The sequence below is a fragment of the Balaenoptera acutorostrata genome, chromosome 1, assembly GCF_949987535.1.
Source record: "Balaenoptera acutorostrata chromosome 1, mBalAcu1.1, whole genome shotgun sequence".
NCBI lineage: Eukaryota > Metazoa > Chordata > Mammalia > Artiodactyla > Balaenopteridae > Balaenoptera > Balaenoptera acutorostrata.
Window position 1 is genome coordinate 60,773,806 of NC_080064.1, and position 24,417 is coordinate 60,798,222.

General features: G+C 32.3%; 1 protein-coding gene across 2 annotated transcripts in view; it reads left to right on the plus strand.

The window, feature by feature from the left end:
- LRRC7 (leucine rich repeat containing 7) overlaps positions 1-24,417 on the plus strand; it is a 508,378-nt gene that overhangs the window by 235,855 nt on the left and 248,106 nt on the right. For both annotated transcript variants that reach the window (XM_057529777.1, XM_057529769.1), the window contains exons 5-7: positions 5,713-5,791; positions 18,226-18,315; positions 21,921-21,977. In XM_057529777.1, the coding sequence (XP_057385760.1) occupies positions 5,713-5,791; positions 18,226-18,315; positions 21,921-21,977 (226 nt within the window). The remainder of the gene's footprint in view (positions 1-5,712; positions 5,792-18,225; positions 18,316-21,920; positions 21,978-24,417) is intronic.

The following is a 24,417-nucleotide window of genomic DNA, read 5'->3' on the forward strand; positions in this document are numbered from 1 at the left end:
CTTCACTGTCTATTCACTCTGTCTAAAATTCTCCTACTGTCCACCTTCAGTTTCCAGATATCTGTATTCCTATCTCTCTCACCTTCTTCAAGTCTTTTCTCAACTGCCATCTTTCCAATTAATAAGGCTTACCCTAATCACCCTAGTTAAGTTTGAAATCTTCAGGCATTTCTGATCTATCTTTATTCTGCTCTAATTCCATTTTCCATAGGACGTCTCAAAAATTAAATACTATTTAATGTATTTCATGTGTATGCTAATTATCTCTATGGTTTATTGTATGTGTTCCTTTGCCAGAATATAAGCTCCACAAATGAAGAGAATGTATCCATTTTTCTTACACTGTATCACCAATGTTTAATACAATTCCTAACACAGAGTAAACACTCAATAAATATTTGTTGAATGTTGACTTTCCCTTTTAGGGACCTTATAATTAAAATATCAGGGAACCACATAAGACAAGATGATAAAGCAATAATTCCTCAATTTATAACCATATATTGTGTCTCATTATTTTTCAGTCTTATTGAATTTCAGAAAGAATACAATCTAAAATGCTAGTCTTAAGAAGAGAAGGTCATATGGGCTAAAATAGTTGAACAAACTTTCACGCAGATGATAGAATTTAAATGTGTTTCTATGGATAATATTTAGATTGAGGATTCAGATGAAAGAGTGGACAGGGACAGCTAAAAATTATAACACACTGTTTAAATATATTCAAAAAGTGATATTAAAAGATAGCTATATGTTATAGAAATGTCTTACACTCAGGTTTGCCTTTAAAGGATTTTCCATTTATGACATAGGAATCAGTGTTGCTATTGCTAATGTTAGGTTCTATATTCGGTTATCACAAATTTTTGCCACATTTAGATTCCATACTTATCTACTGCATTGGGAAAAATATTTGCTTTCATACTTTAATACCAACTTAAAACCAACTTAAAGTCTAACACAATTTTAGTGACATTTTTGTTTTGATTTTTTTCATTTTGACATCAATAATCTTTTTATAATTAAATAAAGTTGAAAACTGTACTAATTACAGATTTAAGATTCTCCTGTCAAGACTTGGTTGCCTGCATTAGTAATAGAAAGGGTAGTCTAAATAAAAATAATTAACTGAATATACTAAAACCTAAATGTAGCCATGACTTTCAACTTCTCCCATGTTAAGAAGGAAAGAGCCACATTTGATGATTTCAGAATTCTCCCCTTTTCCTTCTCTGGTGGAAGAATGGCTGAGCACTGCAATGGTAAAATGGAGACAGCAGGAAAAAGAAAAATAAAAGTTCCACAAAGTGGATTAGTTCTTGAATAATTAAAAGTTGAGCAAGCAGGAGCTTTCTCAACCTAATTCTTTTAAAAGGGGAACGACAAAGAAAACAATCAGATAAAGTAGACTTTTACATCTTTCCTTCCTCAAGATATTAATAGCTTATTAACACAATTTTGCATAACTCCATTGCATTGAAAGGTTTGTTTCCAAGGTGTTTTAAGTTCAAAATGCAGAAATGCTATTTCTCATTTGACAGAATTTCTGTGAACATATTTAAAATAGTTTTTATGGCATAGTTACTGAAGTGAACGTATTGGGAAAATATTACCACAGTGTCCTAATTTGAAGGGTAAATATCTATTGATGTCATCTGATATTTGTGAATGAGGCAATTGTCCATTTTTTAAACTAAATATATCATTTTGCCTGTAAAACACAGTGCTTCCAGTGTAATTATTTCAGAGTACAGTCTTTATTTGTTGTGCAGCCTAGGTTTGAATCTAAGCTAGATACAATGAGCTTGAATCTCCAGGATTCCCAAAAGAATTGAACTTATAATGCCTTTAGAAGAGAGTTTCTTATAGGCCTGTGTTAGAAAATTTATGTGATGTCTCAACTGAAAAATAGGGATCAAAACTTGAGTTGCATGGCCTACAAATACTTGAATCTGTTTTATACAGTAATCACAAATAAAAATGGCAGGAATAAGATAAATTGTTAAAGTGAAGTCCTATCTCTGGATGCATAATTTGAAAATCAAAACAAAGTTAATCTTAAAAAGTGTGTGTGTATGAACTTTTTTAGAATTGAATAGTGTGTGTATATTTATATATATCAATATATATGTGTATAAATATATGTATATATAACCTTTTTAAAAATCAAACACACTGTGTTTCAGAGGACCAGACAGACCAATCTCAAAAATTGGTTAATAAAAATGTGAGCTGTACGGGGAATTTCCTGGCGGTCCAGTGGTTAGGCTCCGCGCTTTCACTGCCGAGGGCGCGGGTTTGATCCCTTGTCCGGGAACTAAGATCCGCTTGGCACGGCCAAAAATAAATTAAAAAAAAAAGAAAAGAAAAGAAGCAAGATGCTTAAAAAAAAGTGGGCTCTACATTTTTAATATAGTAACGTAATAAAGAGGAACTGTAAACAATTTTAATAAGTAATGTAATAAAGTAACGTAATAAAGAGGAACAATAGACATGGTGTTAAAAATAATTAAATAAATCCCACCTATATTCGTTCCCATCTATAAACATACATTAGGTATTTAAATAAGTCACCTAATCTTTGTGAACGCGTGATTCTTCATCCATAAAATGAAAATCATATTGCCTAATATATCTTCCTCATAGGATTATTAAGAGAATTAAATTATTTTACACAGTGGCATAAAGAAGTGTAAGTTAACTTCCCTCTTATTAACACATGAATTTTATCTAGTATTTATTAGATACTTATTAAGTGGCTGACATGATACTAAGTGCTTTACAACATGCTATCTAATAATCGGAACAGCCCTTTGAATTAGGCAAGAAATGAGAAAGTGACGTTCAGATATTAAAATGTCTGACTAAGATTACATAGCTAGTTAAGTGACAATACTGAGATTAGGTCATCCTTCCAACCCGTGCTTTTAACTACTATGCTTTAGTACCTCTCCATGTTTAGACTGAACTATAAGTTAAAGATATGCTCTAAGAACTTTGCCTAAAGTCTAAGGTCCATATATTAGTATATATGGTAAAGTTCCCCTGGCAACCTATTTTTCCAAATGTGTTCTGACTTTCATAAGCAAATTAAGCAGCTATAAAAACCTCTACAAAAATACAAAAATATTGCTCAACATAGACTAGTTATATATGTTTAAATATTTACATTATAACATACAAATATTTATTTATAAATATATGTTTATTATTTACTTCCCATCTGCAAGAGCATTTATTGCAGCTATTATATTGATAAGCTATTGAGATATTCTTTGAGCACACTAATTCCTACCTCTTTGTTGTTCTCTTAGGTAGATAAATTTTACAAGTTTACACTAGCCAGCTCATCTCGACATGATTGTTGGTTCCTTTGTTGACGGACACCCTCTGTTTCTATTTGTTTCTCATAATTATAGATAACATATATTCAGCACTTTGTGCCAATTACTTTACTTGCTTTATCTCCTTCAATCCTCTCTGCAACTCTCTGATGAAACCATTCATATAATAATCATATTTCAGAGTAAGAAACTAAGACATTGAACATTTAAATGACTTGCCTAGGGTTACCCAAACAGTAAATTATAAAGTTGGGATTCCATTTTAATCCAATGGACTCTGCTCTGAACAATTTTAAGTTTAACTGTAAACAACATGAGTTTTTTTTTTTAACAAATAATGTGGTAGCATTTTCACCACAGCAGGGAATTCCATTTTCAGCAGAAGATAAAGAGATACACTACAGTCTTTTCTTTAAAATTGTACTTTAACTTGCTTCTGCTTCCATGTCTTGGTTTACACATAATTTCAGGAAATATCATCCTAATGCAGGCACCTGTGGAGATAAGGCATCAGGCACACTGGCTTGTAATGAGCCCAGATTGGTAACTGGGCAGAAAAAGCTAAAGGGAGAAAAGAAAAATCTTTATACTCCTGTTGGTTGCAGATATCCAAAGTGACTATGAATGCTCAGGGGAAAAGTTGAGGATAGCTAAGGGTTATGTTATTGACTTCTGTGCCATTTTGTTAACCTCTAGTTAATAAGGGCAGCTCTAGGTGTTACGACCTTTCCAAAAAGGGTAATTGCTTTTCTCATTCAATTCATACGTAATGGTGCTCCTAAACTTCCTTGGGTTTTTATTAAGAAGGCAAAATACTTCAGCAATAATTTTAGGACAGCACAGTTTCTGGTGAATCTTCACATAGAGAGAAGTGGCATGAGAAACGCCTCCACACCATCTTTCATACCCTCACTTTGCACTGGTAAATGACTTGTTTGGTTTGGCTCTCCTCCTGCTGCTTCTCTGGACCTTGAAATCCTGTGGACATGGTGATCTAGGTCAACAGAATCTAGGAAGGTGGAGGGTTTTCTTTCTTGATCATCTATCATCAAAAAGTTCAACTAAATCCTACCACAAAGTGTTCCTTATCCTTCTGTCATATATGAAGTACTTGGCAGGACTAGTACTTTATAGACATTTTTTTAAACGCTTAACAATAGTTTCAAAAATTGAGGGCAAGCAGTACTGCAGGGATATAGGAATGGCTTCATAGAGTTGTTTTCCCTTCTAATTTTTGTAGGGCTTATTTCAATCATCCTTCAGTATCTGTGGGAGATTGGTTCCAGAAAATACCCAAACTGGTTGGTTCCCTGCAGATACCAAAATCCGCAGGTGCTCAAGTCCCTTATATAAGATGGCGTAGTATTTACATATAACCTATGCACATCCACCTGTATACTTTAAATCACCTCTAGATTATTTATAATACTTAATGAAATGCAAATGCTATGTTAATAGTTGCCAGTGCGTAACAAATTCAAGTTTTGCTTTCTGGAACTTTCTGAGTTTGGGTTTTTTTTTAATATTTTCTACCTGCCCTTTGTTGAATCCGTGGATGTGGAACTCGTGGATATGGAGGGCCAACTATATGTTTAATTCATTTGTATCAACTGATTGAAGCATCCTCCACATCTTTTATTCCTCTGAATAAAATCCTAATTTATGGATTGGGTTTTGGCTTACTGATTTCCAGTAAGAAAAACTTGTGTTTTTCTGTCACATAGCCAACAGCACAACTGTGACAGCAGTTGAGCAGTTCTCCAAGGGCAGTCAGCCAGGCTGCCTACCTCAGAGACTCCAGAGAGGACCCCAGGAAGGGTTGCTCACCTTGTCACCCTTTCAGGCAGATGTAGAGCTGCACTCCGTGCCAAAGAAGAGATGCATAAAATGTGTTAGAGCTTCTCAATAGTTTGGGGATATCTATCGGTTTTGTGAATTCTCCTTAGGTATCTTTACATTGTACATGTTCAATCTTCTCAATCTTACAAAATGAAGGGAGTAAAGATTTTATTTTCTGTTTTCTTATATCTGCTGATTTCCCCTTTCTTTTGTAGCAGCACTGTAATAACTAAATAATCCCAACTATTTTAATTTCTTTAGATTAGTAAACAGCCAAGGTATATCCTATGCTAAATTGTTCTCAATTTTATATCTAATTTCCAATTATTACTATCATAAAATATTATTTAACACTCATATTTTATTTTTTAAATGTACGTATATTATATAACACTAACATATTATATTAATAAGTTATTATTCTTACATGTGATTACCCATATGGTGTTTACACTGTGTATTTAATTAATTATTCTTAATATTAAAACTATTGTTTAGTATATTTTATGTACTATTTTCTTAATTTTAGGTGTACAAGAATTTCCAGAAAACATAAAGTGCTGTAAGTGTTTAACAATTATTGAAGCCAGTGTCAATCCAATTTCTAAGTGAGTATGAGTGATTACATTTTATTTATCTTTATGTTTCCATTGGATAATAATGTACCAAGATAAAGGAAACTCACATAGTAAATGAATTTTAAATGCTGTATTTAAAATTCAATTTAATAGAATGATGGGAAAGGAATAATCAAATCAGGATAGTTCAATAAAAGATGAGTAAAAGCATTGCTGAGTAACAATGAAGGCCTAATTGGCACAACATGGCATTACTTTGAAGGAAACCGTGTCATCATTTTTTGTGGTTCTGAAGCAACATTCCATGGAAGAGCACCAAAACTAAGAAAACAGTTATTAGCTATGGTCATGCTGGAAAATTAGCATCAAGGTTCTGATGAAAGTTCAAGAGAGTGCAAGTGTATAAGGTGCATGCAAATAGCTGATCATGTGATTCAAGGTGGAAAATGAATGAAGTATGATCAGAAAAAGGGAATACTGTATTTAGGTACCAGATATCACAGGAAGAGCAAAAAGACAACTCTGTGAGGATAGCCTAGTGGAAGACATGGATGGTAAAAATGCTGTGATCAGAAATAGGGTATCTGTGTGTCATGATCTGTTAGTAGAGAAATGCCAAGGGAAAGTGAAACCCAGCATGTGACCATGTTTCAAATTACGATATGCCATAGTGATAGAGTGTATTGTGGAATCAAGTAGGTCAAGAAACCATGAAGTGAATGGATTGGGTAAGCCCCGAACCTGAATGTTAAAGTCACTTATCTATGGAAGTGGATGTAAAATCTAGAAAGTCTATCGAAAGTTGTAGTAATATTTGGAAGTGGATGAAATTAATCAGTGGTATTGGGATGCAGATAATGAGTTGCAAAATAAGACTGGCATTTTAATTATACAAAAACTGACAGGATTTGAGGAAAATCCCTCAGTCCTTTGTCCACATGAAGATGGGGAGACTGGGAGAAACTGAAGTTCATAGGAAAGGTGTTGAATGAATCTAGTGTTTCCAGAAGAAGACAAAAGGAAGTTTATCAAAGGGAATTTAAAGGGAAAATTTTCACCAATAGGGTTGAGGAGAGGGAGTAGTGAGGATGGTTTCTCTATGGATCATGAGAAGAGGGTGTAGGTGAAACTAGAAATGAAATAGAATGTAAAAGAATGAGGTAGAAGTTTAGATGAGGCTCTTTACAGTGAATGGTTTGTGAAATAATTTGAGGCCTTTAGTAGAAAGTGTGGAACATCAAGGAATATACTATGTTTGAATAAACCATATTCTACCTCAAATGTAGAATATGGTGGGGGGAAAAAAATGTGAAAAGTATTCTCCAAAACACTTAGACCAAAATGCAACTTTCTCATAAAAGAAATAAATATTGCTAACTTATCACAACAAGACTATAGATATGTCCTTGACTTAAGTCATAATCCAGGGCAGATGATGAATTATTTTGATTTCTAGTTCTTTAATTCTAATAGCTCATTGTATTTAGGAATCGTGGTCAGGTCTTTGAGAGTGGAAGTCAGCTGATAAATTACATATTTAAAAAGCTTAAAATCTATAGTTTTATTGGCTATGTCTCTGAATTCCTTTCATATATTTAACTTTTTAAAAGATAACTGAATATAACTGATTTCATCAAAAAATGTCTAACACTAAAAGCAAGTTTGGGAATTCATTAAAAAAATTACTCAAAAAAAAAGTCAATTTAAATAGTATAGCAATTTTAAAGTCAGAGTTTTTTTTTTTTTAAGATGTATTGGGTTGGCCAAAAAAGTTCATTTGGGTTTTTCCCTAAGATTTATGGAAAAACCCAAATGAACTTTTTGGTTGACCCAATAATTCACGTACAGTAAAATTCACTCTTTTAGGTGTACGGCTCAGTGAATTTTGACAAATGTATATAGTTATGGAATCACCATAATCATCAAGATATAGACTATTTCCATCATCCCAAAAAGTTCCCTCAGCCCAGTCATCCATTGATCTGACTTCTGTCCCCATGGTTTTGCCTTTTCCAAAATATCATATAAATGGTGTCATACTTTGTGGTTTTTTTTCTTAACACAGTGATTTTGAGATTTATTCCTGCCATTTCAAGAATTGGTACTGCATTCCCATTTATTTCTAGGTAGAATTCCATTGTATGAATATAACACAATTTGTTTATCTATTCCTCAGTTGATAGACTTTTAAGTTGTTTCCAGTTTGGGGCTATTATGAATAAAGTGGGTATAAACCTTTCTGTACAGGTGTTTGTGTAAGCATCTGTTTTCACTTCTGTTGGGTAAACACCTAGGAGTAGTTTTCTGTGTAGTATGGTACATGTATGCATAACCTTATAAGAAATTTCCAAACTGTATTCCAAAATAACTATTTCATTGTGCATTCCAACCAGCAGTATGAGTTTCCATTGTTCCTCATTATTGTCAGAATTTGGTACTGTCCGTTTTTGTTTTTTTTTTCTATTTTAGCCAGTCTAGTAGATATAGTATCTCATTGTCATATCTCACTGTAGTTTTAATTTATAGTATAAATGTCAAATTAGCATCTTTCCTTGTATTTATTTACAATCTGCATTGCTTGCTTCTTTGTTAAAAGTTCAGATTTTTTGTTCATATTTATTGTCTTTTTATTATTGAATTATAAGAATTCTTTATAAATTCTGGCTAAAAATCAGATATTTGTTTGCTCTTATGACTTATCTTTTCACTTCCTAAATAGTGACTTTCAAATATAAAACAATTTTCATTTTGATGAAGCCCTGTTTATAATTTTTTTATAGTTTATTCTTCTTGTCCCTGTCTAGGAGATCATTACTAAATTCATAGTCATAAAGATTTTCCCCTATGCTTTCCTCTGGAACTTTTGTAGTTTTGGTTTTACATTTAGGTCTATGATCCATTTAAAGTTGATTTTTGTAAATATATATGTAAGGTGTGAGGGTTGTGGTTCTCTTTTTTATTTATTTATTGCATATAGATATCCAATTGTTCCAGTACCATTTGTTGAAAAGATTATCCTTTCTTTATAAAATTATCTGAGTACCTGTTTTGTAAATCAATTGATCATATGTGTTTGGATCCATTTCTGAATTCTCTACTTTTTATGTTTATAGTATAAAACACCAGTTTTATACTATCTTAATTACTGTAGCTTTGTAGTATTTCACACAGTCAGGGAATGTGAGTCCTTCAACTTTGTTCTTCTTTATCAAAATTATTTGGTCTCTTCTATGCCCTTTGCTTTTCCATATAATTTTTATAATCAGCTTGCCAAAAAATGTGAAACTTTGATAAGGATTTATTGAATCTGTAGATCAATTTGGGCAGAATTGACATGTCAAAAATATAGAGTATTCCTTTCCCTGAACATAATATATCTCTATACTTATTTAGATCTTTAAAAAATTTTTATCAATGTTTTGTAGATTTAAGTTTACAAATATTCTACAAGTTTTGTTCATCTTATTCCAGTATTTCATGTTTTGGGGACAATTACAAATGATTTTTCTATCATAAAAATATAATTGATTACTGTATATTGACCTTATATCCTGCAACTTTAATAGATTCACTTATTAGTACTAGTAAATACTTTGTAGCTTTGTGGGGGAAAGGATGCGATTTTCTATATAGACTATCATGTTACCTGTGAATAAAGACAGTTTTATTTCATCCTTTTCAATCTGTACTTCTTTTATTTATTTATTTAGCCTTATTGTCCTGGCTAGGACCTCCTGTATAATGTTGAATAGAAGAAGTGAAAACAGATATTATTGCCTTGTTCCCAATCTTAGGGAGAAAGCATTCAGACTTTCACCATTATATATGATTGTTACTTATTCTTTTTTTTTTTTTTTTAATACATTCCCTTTATCATGCTGAGGGAATTTAATATAATACATTTCTCACTTCCTTTTGAGCTTTTACCAGCAGGGCTATCAAAGTTTAGATTTCTACTTTCAAACTTTTCAAGAAAATCAAGGCTTTCTCTATGATGCTCTTCAACAGTCATGCAATCTCTGACCACTTCCTGGTTCCAAAGCCACTCCATATTTTTTAGGAATTTATTACAGCAGAATCCCAATACCAGATACCAAAATCTGTGTTAGTTTTATAATGCTGTGTGTAAGAAATTACCACATACTTTGTGGCTTAAAACAACACCTATTTACTATCTCTAAGTTTCTGTGGGTCAGGAATCTGGTCATGCTCTAGCTGGGTTCCTTGTTTGAGAGTTTCACCAGGCTACCATCAAGGGATCAGTCAAACTGCAGTCTCATCTGGAGGCTCAAATGGAGAGAAATACATTTTCAAGCTCACTCAGGTTATTGGCAGAATTCATTTTCTTGCTGTTATAAACCTGTGAGCCCCAGAATTTTGCTGACTGACAGCTAGAGGCCACTTTTGCATCCTAAAGACTGGTGTAGTTCCCAGCCAGGTGACCCTCTCCATAGGCAGTTCATAACATAGCATCTTGTTTCTTCGAGGCCAACAGCAGAGTAGAATGAGTATCGTAGCAAGATGGAGTCACATAATGTAATATAGTTATGAGAATGACATCCTATCCTATTTGCCACATTCCATTGATTAGAAGCAAGTCACAAGTCCTACCAATACGCAAGAAGAGAAGATTTTACCAGGGCATGAACTTCTGAAAGCGAAGATTATGGGGTCCGCCTTAGAATCTGCCAAATCTTTGCAATCTGTTTTGCTGAGACTTTTTCCTGTCAATAGACGTTGAATTTTGTCAAAGTTTTTCTTAAAAAAATATCTATTGACATGATGATATAAATAAACCCTACCTGGTCATGAAGTATTACACTTTTTATAAATTAATGTCTCTGATTTGATAATATTTTGTAAGGATTTTCCCATCTATATTCATGAGGCATATTAGTCTGAATATTTTTTTCCTGTATAGTACTATTCAAATTGCCTAGTTTTTCTTGAGTGATTTATGGTAGTTTGTGTTTTTTAGGAATGTACATTTCATATGTTTTCAAACTTATTGGTACCTCATTTTTCATAATTTTTTTTATTAGCCCTTTAACATCTATAATATCTCTAGTGATGCTCTCTGTTTCATTCCTGGTATCAATAATTTTTGTCTTCTTTCTTTTTTTACTTGATCAGTTATACTGGAGATTATCAATTTGCTCTATTAAAATATAGACTTAGGTTTCATTTACTTTTCTTTATAGCTTTTCTGTTTATTTTCTTAGATACAAGAAATCTACAAAGTAGTTAAGTCATGAAAACCCTAGAATATGAGAGTTATAGTTTTAAGTGTTAGCATACTAGTTTTAGTTTTAGATGTGAACTTTATAGTATAGTCTGAATGCCTTAACCAAACCACTGGTGAAAATTATTACAATAAAATTGAAAATAACAACTTCTCAATGAGAAAGTAAGGACCAACATTTATTGAGAACCTAGCATGTCTCAGGCTTTTAGATTATTTCATTTTCATCTTCACGACAATTACGAAGTAGATAAATATTATCTACGTAACTTTTTACATATGGAAATGCATAAAGATAGTATTTAAATTCCTGGGCTCCTTTTATTATATTTCACAAATCCTGAAGAAACATTTGATTTTGGTTTAAATTAAAAGATACAATTTGAAAAATCTGAACATTCTTAATGCTCAACAATAAGGAAATTGCTAATAAATTATGGTACATCTACTGGATGGTTATAAAGATTATTTATAGGGTGACTATATGTCTCTGTTTGCTCAAGTCATCCCAGTTTATACCTCTTGATGTGGCATGATTAATAATAGTTCCCTTTTAACACCCAAAAGTGTCCTAGTTTGAATGATAGATTATGTAGTCACTCTGGTTACACAGCAAAATTGAAAGATAATTACAAAGTAAAGGGAGAAATCATGATACAAGTTTGCAGTGATGTTAAAATAATTAATTGGAAATTAGATCAAAATTAAATACATGAAATGGTAATAATAATTGTGTTAAGGAGGTGGAATTATGAGCAACATTTTTCTTTTCTCTTTATTTTCTAAATGTTCTCTGATAATATTAGGTTAATTTTATAACTTTAAGGTTATAAATTAAAATGTTTAGATGTAAAATATCTTTCCAATTAGAGTAGGAGATTTTACATTGGCTCCTTAATCAAAACTTATAGCACCTGTATTTTAATTTGGTTTAACTGTTCTAATGGAGGTCAAATGCCTGTAATATGTTTTCATTAAACTTCTAAAGTAAATGCAATTAGAAAAGAAAAATGTTGAAACAAGGATGTCTGCAGCCAATCTTAATCTGCCTATTCCAACAATAAGATTAGCACTGATAAAAGTATTTAAATTAGTATTCTAGTTAATATTGAAAGATCAGAATAAAAACAATACCAAGGAAAAGTAATACAATTGCTCCCGTTTAGTGAGTTCTTAATATGGGGTGGGTAATCATTTACTCATTGGAGCAACTCTGGAAGTGGATATTAGTATGATCATTTTATAAAGAAGGAAACTGAGTCTTACAAAGATTAAGTGATCTGTAAAAGTCACAGAGATAAATAATTGAAAGAACTGTGATTCAAACTTAGGTCTTCTGACATCAATGCCCACGTGCTCAAGCACTAAACATTTTGGGTGTCTGATTCTAGTGTGCTCTCTTTATTGCAATTTGAATATGCTAATTTAAAAAATTTTTATTGGAGTATAGTTGATTTACAGTTTGTGTTAGTTTCAGGTGTACAGCAAAGTGAATCAGTTATACATATACATATATCCCCTCTTTTTTTTTTTTGGTACTTTTCCCATATCGGCCATTACAGAGTATTGAGTAGAGTTCCCTGTGCTGTACAGCAGGTTCTTATTAGCTAGCTATTTTATATTTAGTAGTGTGTATATGTCAATCCCAATCTCCCAATTTATCCCTCCCCCACCTTATCCCCTGGTAACCATAAGTTTGTTTTCTACCTCTGTGACTCTACTTACGTTTTGTAAATAAATCCATTTGTACCCTTTTTTTTTAGTTTCCACATGTAAGCGATATCATGTGATACTTGCCTTTCTGTATCTGACTTACTTTACTCAGTATGACAATCTCTAGGTCCATCCACATTGCTGCACATGGCATTATCTTGTTATTTTTTATGGTTGAGTAATATTCCATTGTATATATGTACCACATCTTCTTTATCCATTCCTCTGTTGATGGACATTTAGGTTGCTTCCATGTCCTGGCTATCATAAATAGTGCTGAAATGAACATTGGGGTGCATGTATCTTTTCAAATTCTGGTTTTCTCTGGGTATATGCCCAGGAGTGGGATTGCTGGGTCATATGGTAGTTCTATTTTTAGTTTTTTAAGGAACCTCCATACTGTTCTCCATAGTGGCTGTACCAATTTACATTCCCACCAACAGTGTAAGAGAATTCCCTTTTCTCCACTTTTAATTTCAGCCATTAATAAAATGAAAATATTTCCTTAGAGAGAGAATTATTTACCAGTATATATTTTTTAAAATACTTTGAATTTTTTAATAAATCAGTCAAATGTGGTAAACCACCAGTTACTTTAGGAATGTGAAAGCCTTTAGGAATGTGAAAACCTTTCATTAGAGTTCCCTTACTTAGTGTAAAATGTTGGATTTCACTGAGTATCTTGGAGGAGGATAAAGACAGCCCATGACTTTCATCTTCATTGAGTTTATTTAGCTTGCTAAGGAATATCTTCTTCCTTGCAGGTCCTTGTATGTTCCTCTGGAAGTTGTGATGTTGACAAGTGGGACCACTGTCACTAATAAAGCTACAAAATCATACCATAAAATTAATAATGAATAAAGTTGAATATCTTTTTAGCAGACCTACTGAATATATATTTTCAAATAATATGTTTTCAAACTACAATACTAGATTATTGAGGAGATTAAAAAAATTCCTTGCCCTCAAAGAATGTATAATTTATTCCAGGAATAAAAAATTCCCAAAACTTGTATAAAATATAATTGTTATAAGCATTTTGCTAAATCTATGAATATAATGCTGTGGGGAAGGTGAGGAAGAAAGCATTAATTTTGAATCTCAGTGCAGAGTAACCATTCAACAAATTCTTATTTAAGCAAATTGAAATAAAAAATACACATGCTATTAAACAAGACACACTGTGTAAATATACCCTTTAATTCTACATTTTTAGAGAAGAAAGATTCGATATACAATGTCAACACGTTGTTTATAAGCAGACTGAAAAAACTTTCTTACTTTGTATTCTGGTTTTTTCATATAACTTATTTTTGGCAGTCCAATTTTGCAATTGGAATCTGCCCAGTGTAGTCAATTCTTAAATCCTTAGAGAAGTGTTCTATGTAAAAGCCAGATTTTCTTACATCATAAACTTTGCTAGAGAAGCAGCCTAAAGAAATATATTTTTTATCAAAAGAAGTAGTACAATGTAATACCATTTAGTGCATACATGTGTGGAAAAATAGACTAAGGTAAGCTGAGTACTTCAAACTGTCCCTATAACTAGAAAATTAGTATTTTTAAAGGATTTTTATTTTTTAATAGTTACAATGTTAAAATAAATTATTAGATAAAAAGTTTTAACATTCTTCTCATTTTACACATATTAATCTTCTTTTTTGAAAAGTCGTAAATGATTTCCTTTCTCAAATGACTATAGGAACGAAAAAGACATCAAAATAAGATAGTAGTTAAATTGAATTGTAATCTATTGGACATCTGTGCCATTATCATAAAAACTATTTTACTATCAGGATATGAGCTCTAATGTATTATAAGAAAGGAAAAAAATAGAGAAAAACAAAGATCTACAATAAATTCTTTATAATCTTATAGGATAAAGTTCAAACCTTTGCGTCAAGCATTAAGTATCCTATAAATCCTGTCCCCTACTGATATTCTCAAATCTTAATTTCTTATACTCTTATACATAAAGTATTCCCTCTAGAACTCATCTTCCCTTTGTCACCCATCTCAGGTGAATTCTTACCTCTACGTTATAGAACCCCTCACTCCTCCCCTGCCTCCTTTCTCTCTCTTTTCTGTTTTTACGAATCCTACCTCCTTTTGGGAGCAAATTTATGGAAACATCCTCTATGAAGCCAGATACAAACAATCCAACTCCAAAATACAAATTGAACCAAGATATTTGTAGCAAAAATAATCCATATAAGATCAGCATCTTAAAAGTGTATAAAGAATTCCTACCAAATTGATATACAAATATTAATTGTGTTTAGTTTGGGTTCCCCAGCAGAAAAGTTTAGAAAATAATTCAAGCAATACATTTAGAAAATGATCTAAGAAAATACCAGTTAAGGATATGTTATCAAGCTATTTACTAGTATGGACCACTGGACCTTAATCTTTCTGGGAAACTCTGGGAAAGAGGTTAAACACATATCACAGAGTTGTTAAGCACAATGGGTGAGGGCGCTGAGGTATTTATACTCCTTCTAGTCATTAGCTGAGACCTATTCATAGGGACATTAATCTCTTGTAACCAGCAATATAACTTAAGTAAACTCTTGTACACCAGAATATATGTTAAAAATAAATAGAACATATAATAGAAATACAAACAAAAAACTAGAAACAGCTGTAATGTTCAATTAGATGGAGAATGATAAATAAATAGTGGTATATTCATACAATGGAATACTATGCTATGGTGATCAGTCATCTACATCAAAATGAATGAATTTCATTTAACTAATCAGTGAATTATTTAATAATATGAATTATTAAAAGTCTCAGAAAAATATTCATAGTATGATTTGATTTATATAATGTTAAAAACCTGCAAAACCATGTGACTTTTTTTTTCTTTTTTTAGGGATTTAAATAGGTGTGGTAAAACTCCTTAAAAAGCAGAAAAGTAAACATCATTCAGGAATTTGTGGAGCAAATAGATGTAGTCAGGGAGGGACACCTAGAGGGTGTTAAATGTACTGGAACATTTATTAAATTATACTGTGGGTACATATATACTCTTTTATTTTTTTTTAACATCTTTATTGGAGTATAATTGCTTTACAATGATGTGCTAGTTTCTGCTTTATAACAAAGTGAATCAGCTATACATATACATATATCCCCATATCTCCTCCCTCTTGCATCTCCCTCCCACCCTCCCTATCCCACCCCTCTAGGTGGTCACAAAGCACCAAGCTGATCTCCCTGTGCTATGCGGCTGCTTTCCACTAGCTATCTATTTTACACTTGGTAGTATAAATAAGTCCATGCCACTATCTCACTTCATCCCAGCTTACCCTTCCCCCTCCCCATGTCCTCAAGTCCATTCTCTATGTCTGCATCTTTATTCCTGTCCTGACCCTAAGGTTCTTCAGAAACGTTGGGTTTTTTTTTTTAGATTCCATATATATGTGTTAGCATACTGTATTTGTTTTTCTCTTTCTGACTTACTTCACTCTGTATGACAGACTCTAGGTCCATCCACCTCACTACAAATAACTCAATTTCATTTCTTTTTATGGCTGAGTAATATTCCATTGTACATATGTGTCACATCTTCTTTATCCATTCGTCTGTCGATGGACACTTAGGTTGCTTTCATGTCCTAGCTATTGTAAATAGAGCTGCAATGAACATTGTGGTACATGACTCTTTTTGAATTATGGTTTTCTCAGGGTATATGCCCAGTAGTGGGATTGCTGGGTCATATGGTAGTTCTATTTTTAGTATTTTAAGGAACCTCCATACTATTCTCCGTAGTGGCTGTATCAATGTACATTCCCACCAACAGTGCAAGAGGGTTCTCTTTTCTCCACACCCTCTCCAGCATTTATTGTTTGTAGATTTTTTGATGATGGCCATTCTGACTGGTGTGAAGTGATATCTCATTGTAGTTTTGATTTGCATTTCTCTAATGATTAGTGATGTTGAGCATTCTTTCGTGTGTTTGTTGGCAATCTGTATATCTTCTTTGGAGAAATGTCTATTTAGGTCTTCTGCCCATTTTTGGATTGGGCTGTTTGTTTTTTTGATATTGAGTTTCATGAGCTGCTTGTAAATTTTGGAGGTTAATCCTTTGTCAGTTGCTTCATTTGCAAATATTTTCTCCCATTCTGAGGGTTGTCTTTTCATCTTGTTTATGCTTTCCTTTGGTGTGCAAAAGCTTTTAAGTTTCATTAGGTCCCATTTGTTTATTTTTGTTTTTACTTCCATTTCTCCAGGAGGTGGGTCAAAAAGGATCTTGCTGTGATAGAGTCATAGAGTGTTCTGCTATACTCTTTTATATACATAAATCATTTCATAACCAAAGATTGGTCAGAGGAAGAGAAACTGTGCAATGAAACTCAGATATAGTGTTCCAGGAGTAGGGGGAAGAGCAGGAAGAATACATTAGAAGTCCAGAAGGAGAGAACAGTCAGTGTTGGCAACTGTTGCTAGGCAGTGTGGGTTACGAAAAGAAATGAAGTTAATGGAATTAGGACTTAAGAGCCTTTGGTGAGTGCAGTTTCAGTAATAAAGTTAGGGTAGATGCCAGAAAGCAATAGCTTGCAGAGTAAAGTAAAAAGTAGTGAGTAGAGGCAGCTCTTTAAATAATTTTGTCAGTAAATTCAAGGAAGGAGATAGGTTGGAATTTTAGGGGAAGGCAGATTTGAACAGTATTTAGAGGTATTTTGTGAAACAACATGGTCTTGTCTAAAGCCTAGATAAAGACATTAAAATTTTTAAGTAGAAATTTAATTATTAAAAAAAATATGTCTTTTTAAGAAAAATCCTGGAGTTAAATCTTTTTGGTAAAACTGATTTAAACATTTCAAATAATTATTTTATCTAACAAGTAAAATTTTCCCATAGGATATTTTCTCAACTCTTTTCTTTTTAAAGTCTTTAGGATTCGGTTTAATTACTGTGACAGTGTTCTTATTCAATGCACATGAATTGGATCAATTTGAATTATAATGTACATGTATGTTGGGCCTGCATTAAAGAAATTATCAGTTAAAGGGACAAAATACTCCTTCCCTTTTCATGTTGGGCAGCTTTAGTCATCATTGTCACAAACTGTAGACAAATTTTAATGATTAACTGAACGAGTAGATAGCATTGCCTGACTATATATGTGACTATGCTATTGAGAAAGAACATTAAATTTAAAATTACAAAACATGTCATACAACTTGAAATTTCCATAAAAATAGCTCACTGGTGTGCATAAGGTTAGGGCAACAGTAAGAAATGATGTCTCTGACTTTGGCAATGACATAAATCTCAGCATAGGAAAGCAGTGTGGAGGTGGGTGAATGCCAATTTATTTAAATAACAGGCAAAATTTTCAAGCCGTAACAACATGCTCAGTAAATTCTTCCATTACTGTGATACCAAAGGAGAGTTGAAAATGTATTACACTTCTATTTTTTCTCCTTAGAGATATATATTTTTGTTCTGTTTCTATGGCAACATCTATGCAATGACTAAACCTTTAACTCCTTTCTAGACTCCCTGATGGCTTCACACAGCTTCTAAACCTGACCCAGCTCTACCTGAATGATGCCTTTCTTGAATTTCTTCCAGCCAATTTTGGAAGGTAAGAATAAGAAGTTTAAACGATACAATTTTCTTTCACTTTAGGTAAGTACTGTACCAGCACCAGTAGATGAGGCTTCAAAAGTGACCATTGGAATTAAAGACACCCTCATTCTTGTTCAGTAAATGAGACCATGTCAATTAATGAAACATTTTGCAAAAAATAAATAATATTAGAATACATATTACATTACAGAATAATATTAGAAAATATTTTTTAAATTAAGGTAAAACAATAAATAGGAAAATATTTCCACCGAATATGGAAAGTAAATTATATCCTTAACTTATAAAGAATTCTTACAAATGAGTATGAAGTTAAAGTTCTCATTAGAAAAAAATGGGTAAATGACACATACTGGCAGTTCATAATAAATGTACAAATTGGCAACACAAAAAATGTTTATCATCATAAATAATAAAAATAGTACAAATTAATATGACAATAAAGGGCCTTTGTGCTCTAGCATGTTATAAAAAGTGTAAAGCTGTTTATAGACTATGAGGAAAGAGATAACCTCACACTGCTGATGAAACTGCAGAATGTTATATACTCCTTGCAGGGCAGTGTGCTTTAAAAGATTTGAAAATATTTACAACCACTGCCTTTGTAATTCATTTCTAGAAATGTATCATATCATCATGTATCACACTAGGATTTATGGACAAGGATGTTTATCATTATTTACAATATGAAAAATATGGAAGCACACATCCATCTAGGAGATTATGGTACATACATATGACAATACCATGTAGCAATTTATAATCTTGCCTAGAGGAATATCTTTAAATTCCTATGATGTTATGTTCAAAGCATATCATAGCTATATATAAACTGTGTTTTCCATACTAATATGAATGTACATGAAATAAAAGACTATTTCCTTGGAAGTGAAATTATGGATGATTTTTATTTTCATCTTTATATTTTCAATGTTTTCTAGATGTTCTAGAGTGAACTTTTTTCTTTCAGTTTTATTGAGATATAATTGACACATAGCACTGTATGAGCTTAAGGTATATAACATAGTAGTGACAAATTTATTACAAAATGATTAGGACAATAAATTTAGTTAACCTCCATTACCTCATATAATTACAAAGAAAAAGTTTTTTGCCTTGTGATGAGAATTTTTAGAATTTACTCTCTTAGGAGCTTTCAAATATACCATGTACCATACAACAGTGTTAACTATAGTAATACTGTTGTGCGTTACGTCCCCAGTACTTATTTATCTTATAACTGTAAAGTTGTATCTTTTGACTACCTTCATCCAATTCCCCCCACCCCACCCACCCCATCCTCTAGTAACCACACATCTGATCTCTTTTTCTATGAGGTTTTTTTTTTTCTTTTTAGATTTCACATGTAAGTGAGATCATGCAGTATTTGTCTTTCTCTGCCCAACTTATTTCACTCAGCATAATGCCCTCAAGGTCCATCCATGTTGTTGCAAATGGCAGGATTTTCTTCTTTTTTATGGCTTTATATATGTATATATATATATACACACACACACATGCATACATATATATGCACACATTTTCTTTATCCATTTATCTGTCAATGGAAACTTTGTTTCCATGTCTTGTTTTAAATTTAAAAGATATATCTTGAAAGTTAAGACATTTTAAGTTTATTGTTAACTGCATTTTACTAAATGATCATCTTTAAAATTGTTCAAATAACTGACTGAGTATAACTCGACACCAATCTGTTGGCAGAAGCTAATATATGGCATTAAGAAGAACCCACTGGAATAATGAAGTCCCTTAACAGGTAGCAGCCTCCATTTGCATACAGAAATCACCTCGAAAGTTTTTTCCAAATTCCCTTACTTTTGTAGATCATGATTTCACAATACAAACGAATACCATACACTTGGACAGTTCTGAAAATTCAGATATTCAAAAGAGCATTTACCTAGTTTCTAAATGAATTGATACTTCACCATTTGTCCACATAAAATAGATTTTCCTTCTGGTACTGATGACAACACTACAAATATACCTTTGGTTTATTAAATCAGGAAATATTTATCTCCCTAAGACACACTTTTTTGTCTTGCATTTTGTCAGTTCTTTTTTACTAGTCCTAATATAGGGGAAGAAATTTGGGCAAACAGATAACATAATATCAAAACCAAAACCACTTAGAAATTAGAATTCAATTTTATGTGAATTGTCTGCCAAAAAAATGCTCTATTTTATTATTGTAATCTAAAAGGCTCTATAACTTTCAGCTGGATAATTTAACAAAAGAATGTTTTAAGATACTTTCCAAAACCTGAGATTTAGTGCCCCTAAAGGCCAAACTGAGTCATAAAATATTATTACAATAGTACAAATATTAAGAAGATTTGAGATATATAAATGTTTAAGAAACTTCTTTTACTAGTGATATACCCATGCTCTGAAGAACTAAATCACTTTATTTCAAATAAAGATTGAGTTATAAGATTAAAATTAAATTGGAAATTTGGTAGAACTCAAAACAAAAAGGAAAGGAGAAGAGAACTAGTTGAATATCTAAAAGCACAGTAAATATGGGACCTTGTAGGTGAATTGTATAGTTCAAATAGTGAAATATTCCCATATCACTGAGGATTTGGATAATTCAATTAATATTTGTCCTGAAGTAGCCTCAACTGAGTACATTTTAAAGCTCAGTATAGGCATTAGTAACAATAGCATGTCCCAGATTGCAAACACTAACAAATACTTAAATGTGAGATGCATTTCTAATTACAAATGTTATGCAAGCAACAGAAACTGTGAACACTTCTCATCCCCTTCACAAGATTATCCCAACTCCAGTACTGTCATAGGATAGATGATACTATAAATTTTTAAATATGCATCCACTTGAAATGTTCAGATGTTAATCTCAGAGTCAATTAAATATGGTATATTATAGCACTTTCCCCATTTTTCAGTTAAAGATAATAGTAATAACCTAACACATACTAAAACTTATGGTGTGCCAGGCATTATGCTTTACAAGTGTGACATCATTTAATATTCAAAACCCTATAAATTTTGTGCTATTGTCACATACTCATTATAGATGAGGAAACTGGAGTTATGAGGAGTTAATTAATTTGCCCAGTGTCACATGGCAAAAAACAGATAGGATATGAAAGAGTCTGAATTTTACCCAGATCTGTCTGACCACAAAGCTCAAGGTTTTAACCACTATGCTATATTATTTGCATTACAAATTCATTTACTGTCTCTTGAGGGGAAGTATCACCATGTTTCAGTGAATGCAGCATCTAGTATTTAGTAGATATTCAATAATCTGTTGAATGCATACAATCAAACAACAGTCAATATAATTTTATAAAACATAGGAGATTTAGATGACTTGGTCTCAATGATATCTTTGAAAGAACTTTATTTTTAGGAAAGGGATATTTGTTATTCTCCAATGTTGATGCAACCTTACTCATAACCAATTTGCATAATTCTTAAAAATCTGTAACCATGGTTTGTAATGTTTGGACATAGTTGTTTGGATAATAAAGTAACAGTTTACTTTACCATAAGAATATTGTTTTATAGAGAAATATTAAGAAGCAATTTTTAAATTTATTTCTACAGACTTGCCAAATTGCGGATATTGGAGTTAAGAGAAAATCACTTGAAAACTCTACCAAAGTAAGTGGCTGAGTATTTTCTAAATTTGAATTGTGATTTTTCACTAGTTGGAAAAAGACAGCTATTTTTATTTTGGCTTTGCTTTGTCATTATGATTGAGTTAATTTTTCTACAATTTTTTTCTAGAGGCTAAAAAGTACAGTGTATTATAAGAGATTCATATTAAGAATGTATCTGCTTTATAAAACTGTGTAATTACAAGTAAAGGTGGGAAGAGTCCATTTAAGATTCTTCTCATAGCTTAACATACACACCAGGAAGTTACTGCATTGAAACTTAAGAAACTGAATTTTTATAGCCCCCAAACAATCAACAGTTTCAAAAGGTTCAACCTAATAGAATGCTTAACATTTCAAGTTAATTTATGGTTTGAGATAATTTTCAGTTTTTAAATCAAAAATATACAAAAATATTTCATAAAAATGATTAAAATGTTTCTAGAGATCCTAAAATGATTTGGCAGAAATTTTATATTTATACATTCTTTCAAACTGTACCTTTTTAATAGTCTGTTTAAAATCTGGTTTACGTAAAAATACAGAATATTTTTATGTAAAAACTAATCTCCAACATTTTATTCAATGTTTAGTTTAATAAAATTGTTTCATCCTGCTTTGCCTTATTTATGTCTAATGATAAAATTTTGTGCTGTACAGAAAAAAAAATCTTTGAGAGTCAAAAATTATTTAAAGTGGGGATTTTTTTACTCAAATAAATAATTATGACTTGTATATGTTACAGTTAAAATATTGAAAGTACTATGTTGCTATTTTAACCCTCCTGCAGTATTGCTGAAAAATATTGAGTACAGTGATTAATTTTTGAAACATATCAGCAGGATTTAGAGACCTTTCGTTTGCTGAACCAAAACTTAATTTTATTTTTTTTCTTTTTATATTCCTTCTCTAAGCAAACTACACTGAATTTCATTGATTTTTTTCAGCCAGTATATCAATACAATACTCTCAAGTACATTTTGTTACATAGATATGTTTGAAAATTCTGTCAGGGCAATATAAAGCTTTCAATAATTTTACGGATTTAATTTAAATATATACATAGAGATAAAACATCTATTCATTCCTCCATAAGTGGAAGACAAGGAGAGAACATGAAAAGGAGGAATGTCACCATATCTGGATACCCTGCACTTTTGAGTGGTCTTTCTCTAAGCCAAAGCACTATGCATAGTCTTGGAAGGCACCTCTTCCACGTTGGGGGCACAAACAGAAATGCGAATATGGTTTAAAGTGTTACTTGTTCAGCATTAATCTACTGCAAATGCATTTCCATCCGCCATGTTTTATTTATTTATTTTTGGCTGTGTTGGGTCTTCGTTTCTGTGCGAGGGCTTTCTCTAGTTGCGGTGAGCGGGGGCCACACTTCATCGCGGTGCGCGGGCCTCTCACTATCGCGGCCTCTCCTGTTGCGGAGCACAGGCTCCAGACGCGCAGGCTCAGTAGTTGTGGCTCACGGGCCCAGTTGCTCCGCGGCATGTGGGATCTTCCCAGACCAGGGCGCGAACCCGTGTCCCCTGCATTGGCAGGCAGATTCTCAACCACTGCGCCACCAGGGAAGCCCCATCCCCCATGTTTTAAATGTCTACTTTTAAAGTAGAGTGGAAACAAGGCTAATTACACACTAAACTACGGTGAAAGAGCAATTGTCTCCTTCATCTAAACATGAACATTTGGGTCAAAGAGAAAATATTGATGGTGTGGAGGAGAATCCTTTCCCCTCTGCTCTTAAATAACAGTTTTGATATGAAATAAAAAATAAATCTGACACAGGTTGTCAGGTTTTTAAATATGTATTTTTAAAATATAAATTTTAAATATAAAGCCTGACCATACATGGGTAATATGGACTTTATATGAGATAGATGTGTGAACAGTTCAGAGTAATGAGTAACAATGCTCATAATTGGTGCATGGGTATTCTGTAGGCTGTGAGACAGTGGCCCAGTATCAAACAGAATTCAAATAAGTAGAATAATATGCATTTAACTTTGTTTGGCACTTTTAAAAAAACTTGTAAAGATGTGTGGAAATGACACGGGGTCTCCTTGGTAGACTGTTATATTTGTACAATTTGTATAGCTGTTACAGTTTTTACATTTAAAAAATCTGCAAAATTATTTTCAATCTAGTATGCTTATTTTTTACCTTATAGACAGAAATCAAAAGAACCAAGGCCATGCATAATATATGGTGAAATTTATCCTAGTTTTGATGTCTATAAAAATGAGAATTGCAGAAAGTTCTGTCGTGAACAAAGATAAACTCTGTTTTTACTATATATTATACGTAGTACCTTCTGATCCCCAATCTAGACCTGTAATAGAGAGATATATGAGAGCTTTCTATTATCCTTTATTTTTACACTTCTAATGAAAATAAAGGAAGAAATATAGTTTTAGGAAAAACAATTTTAACTTTTT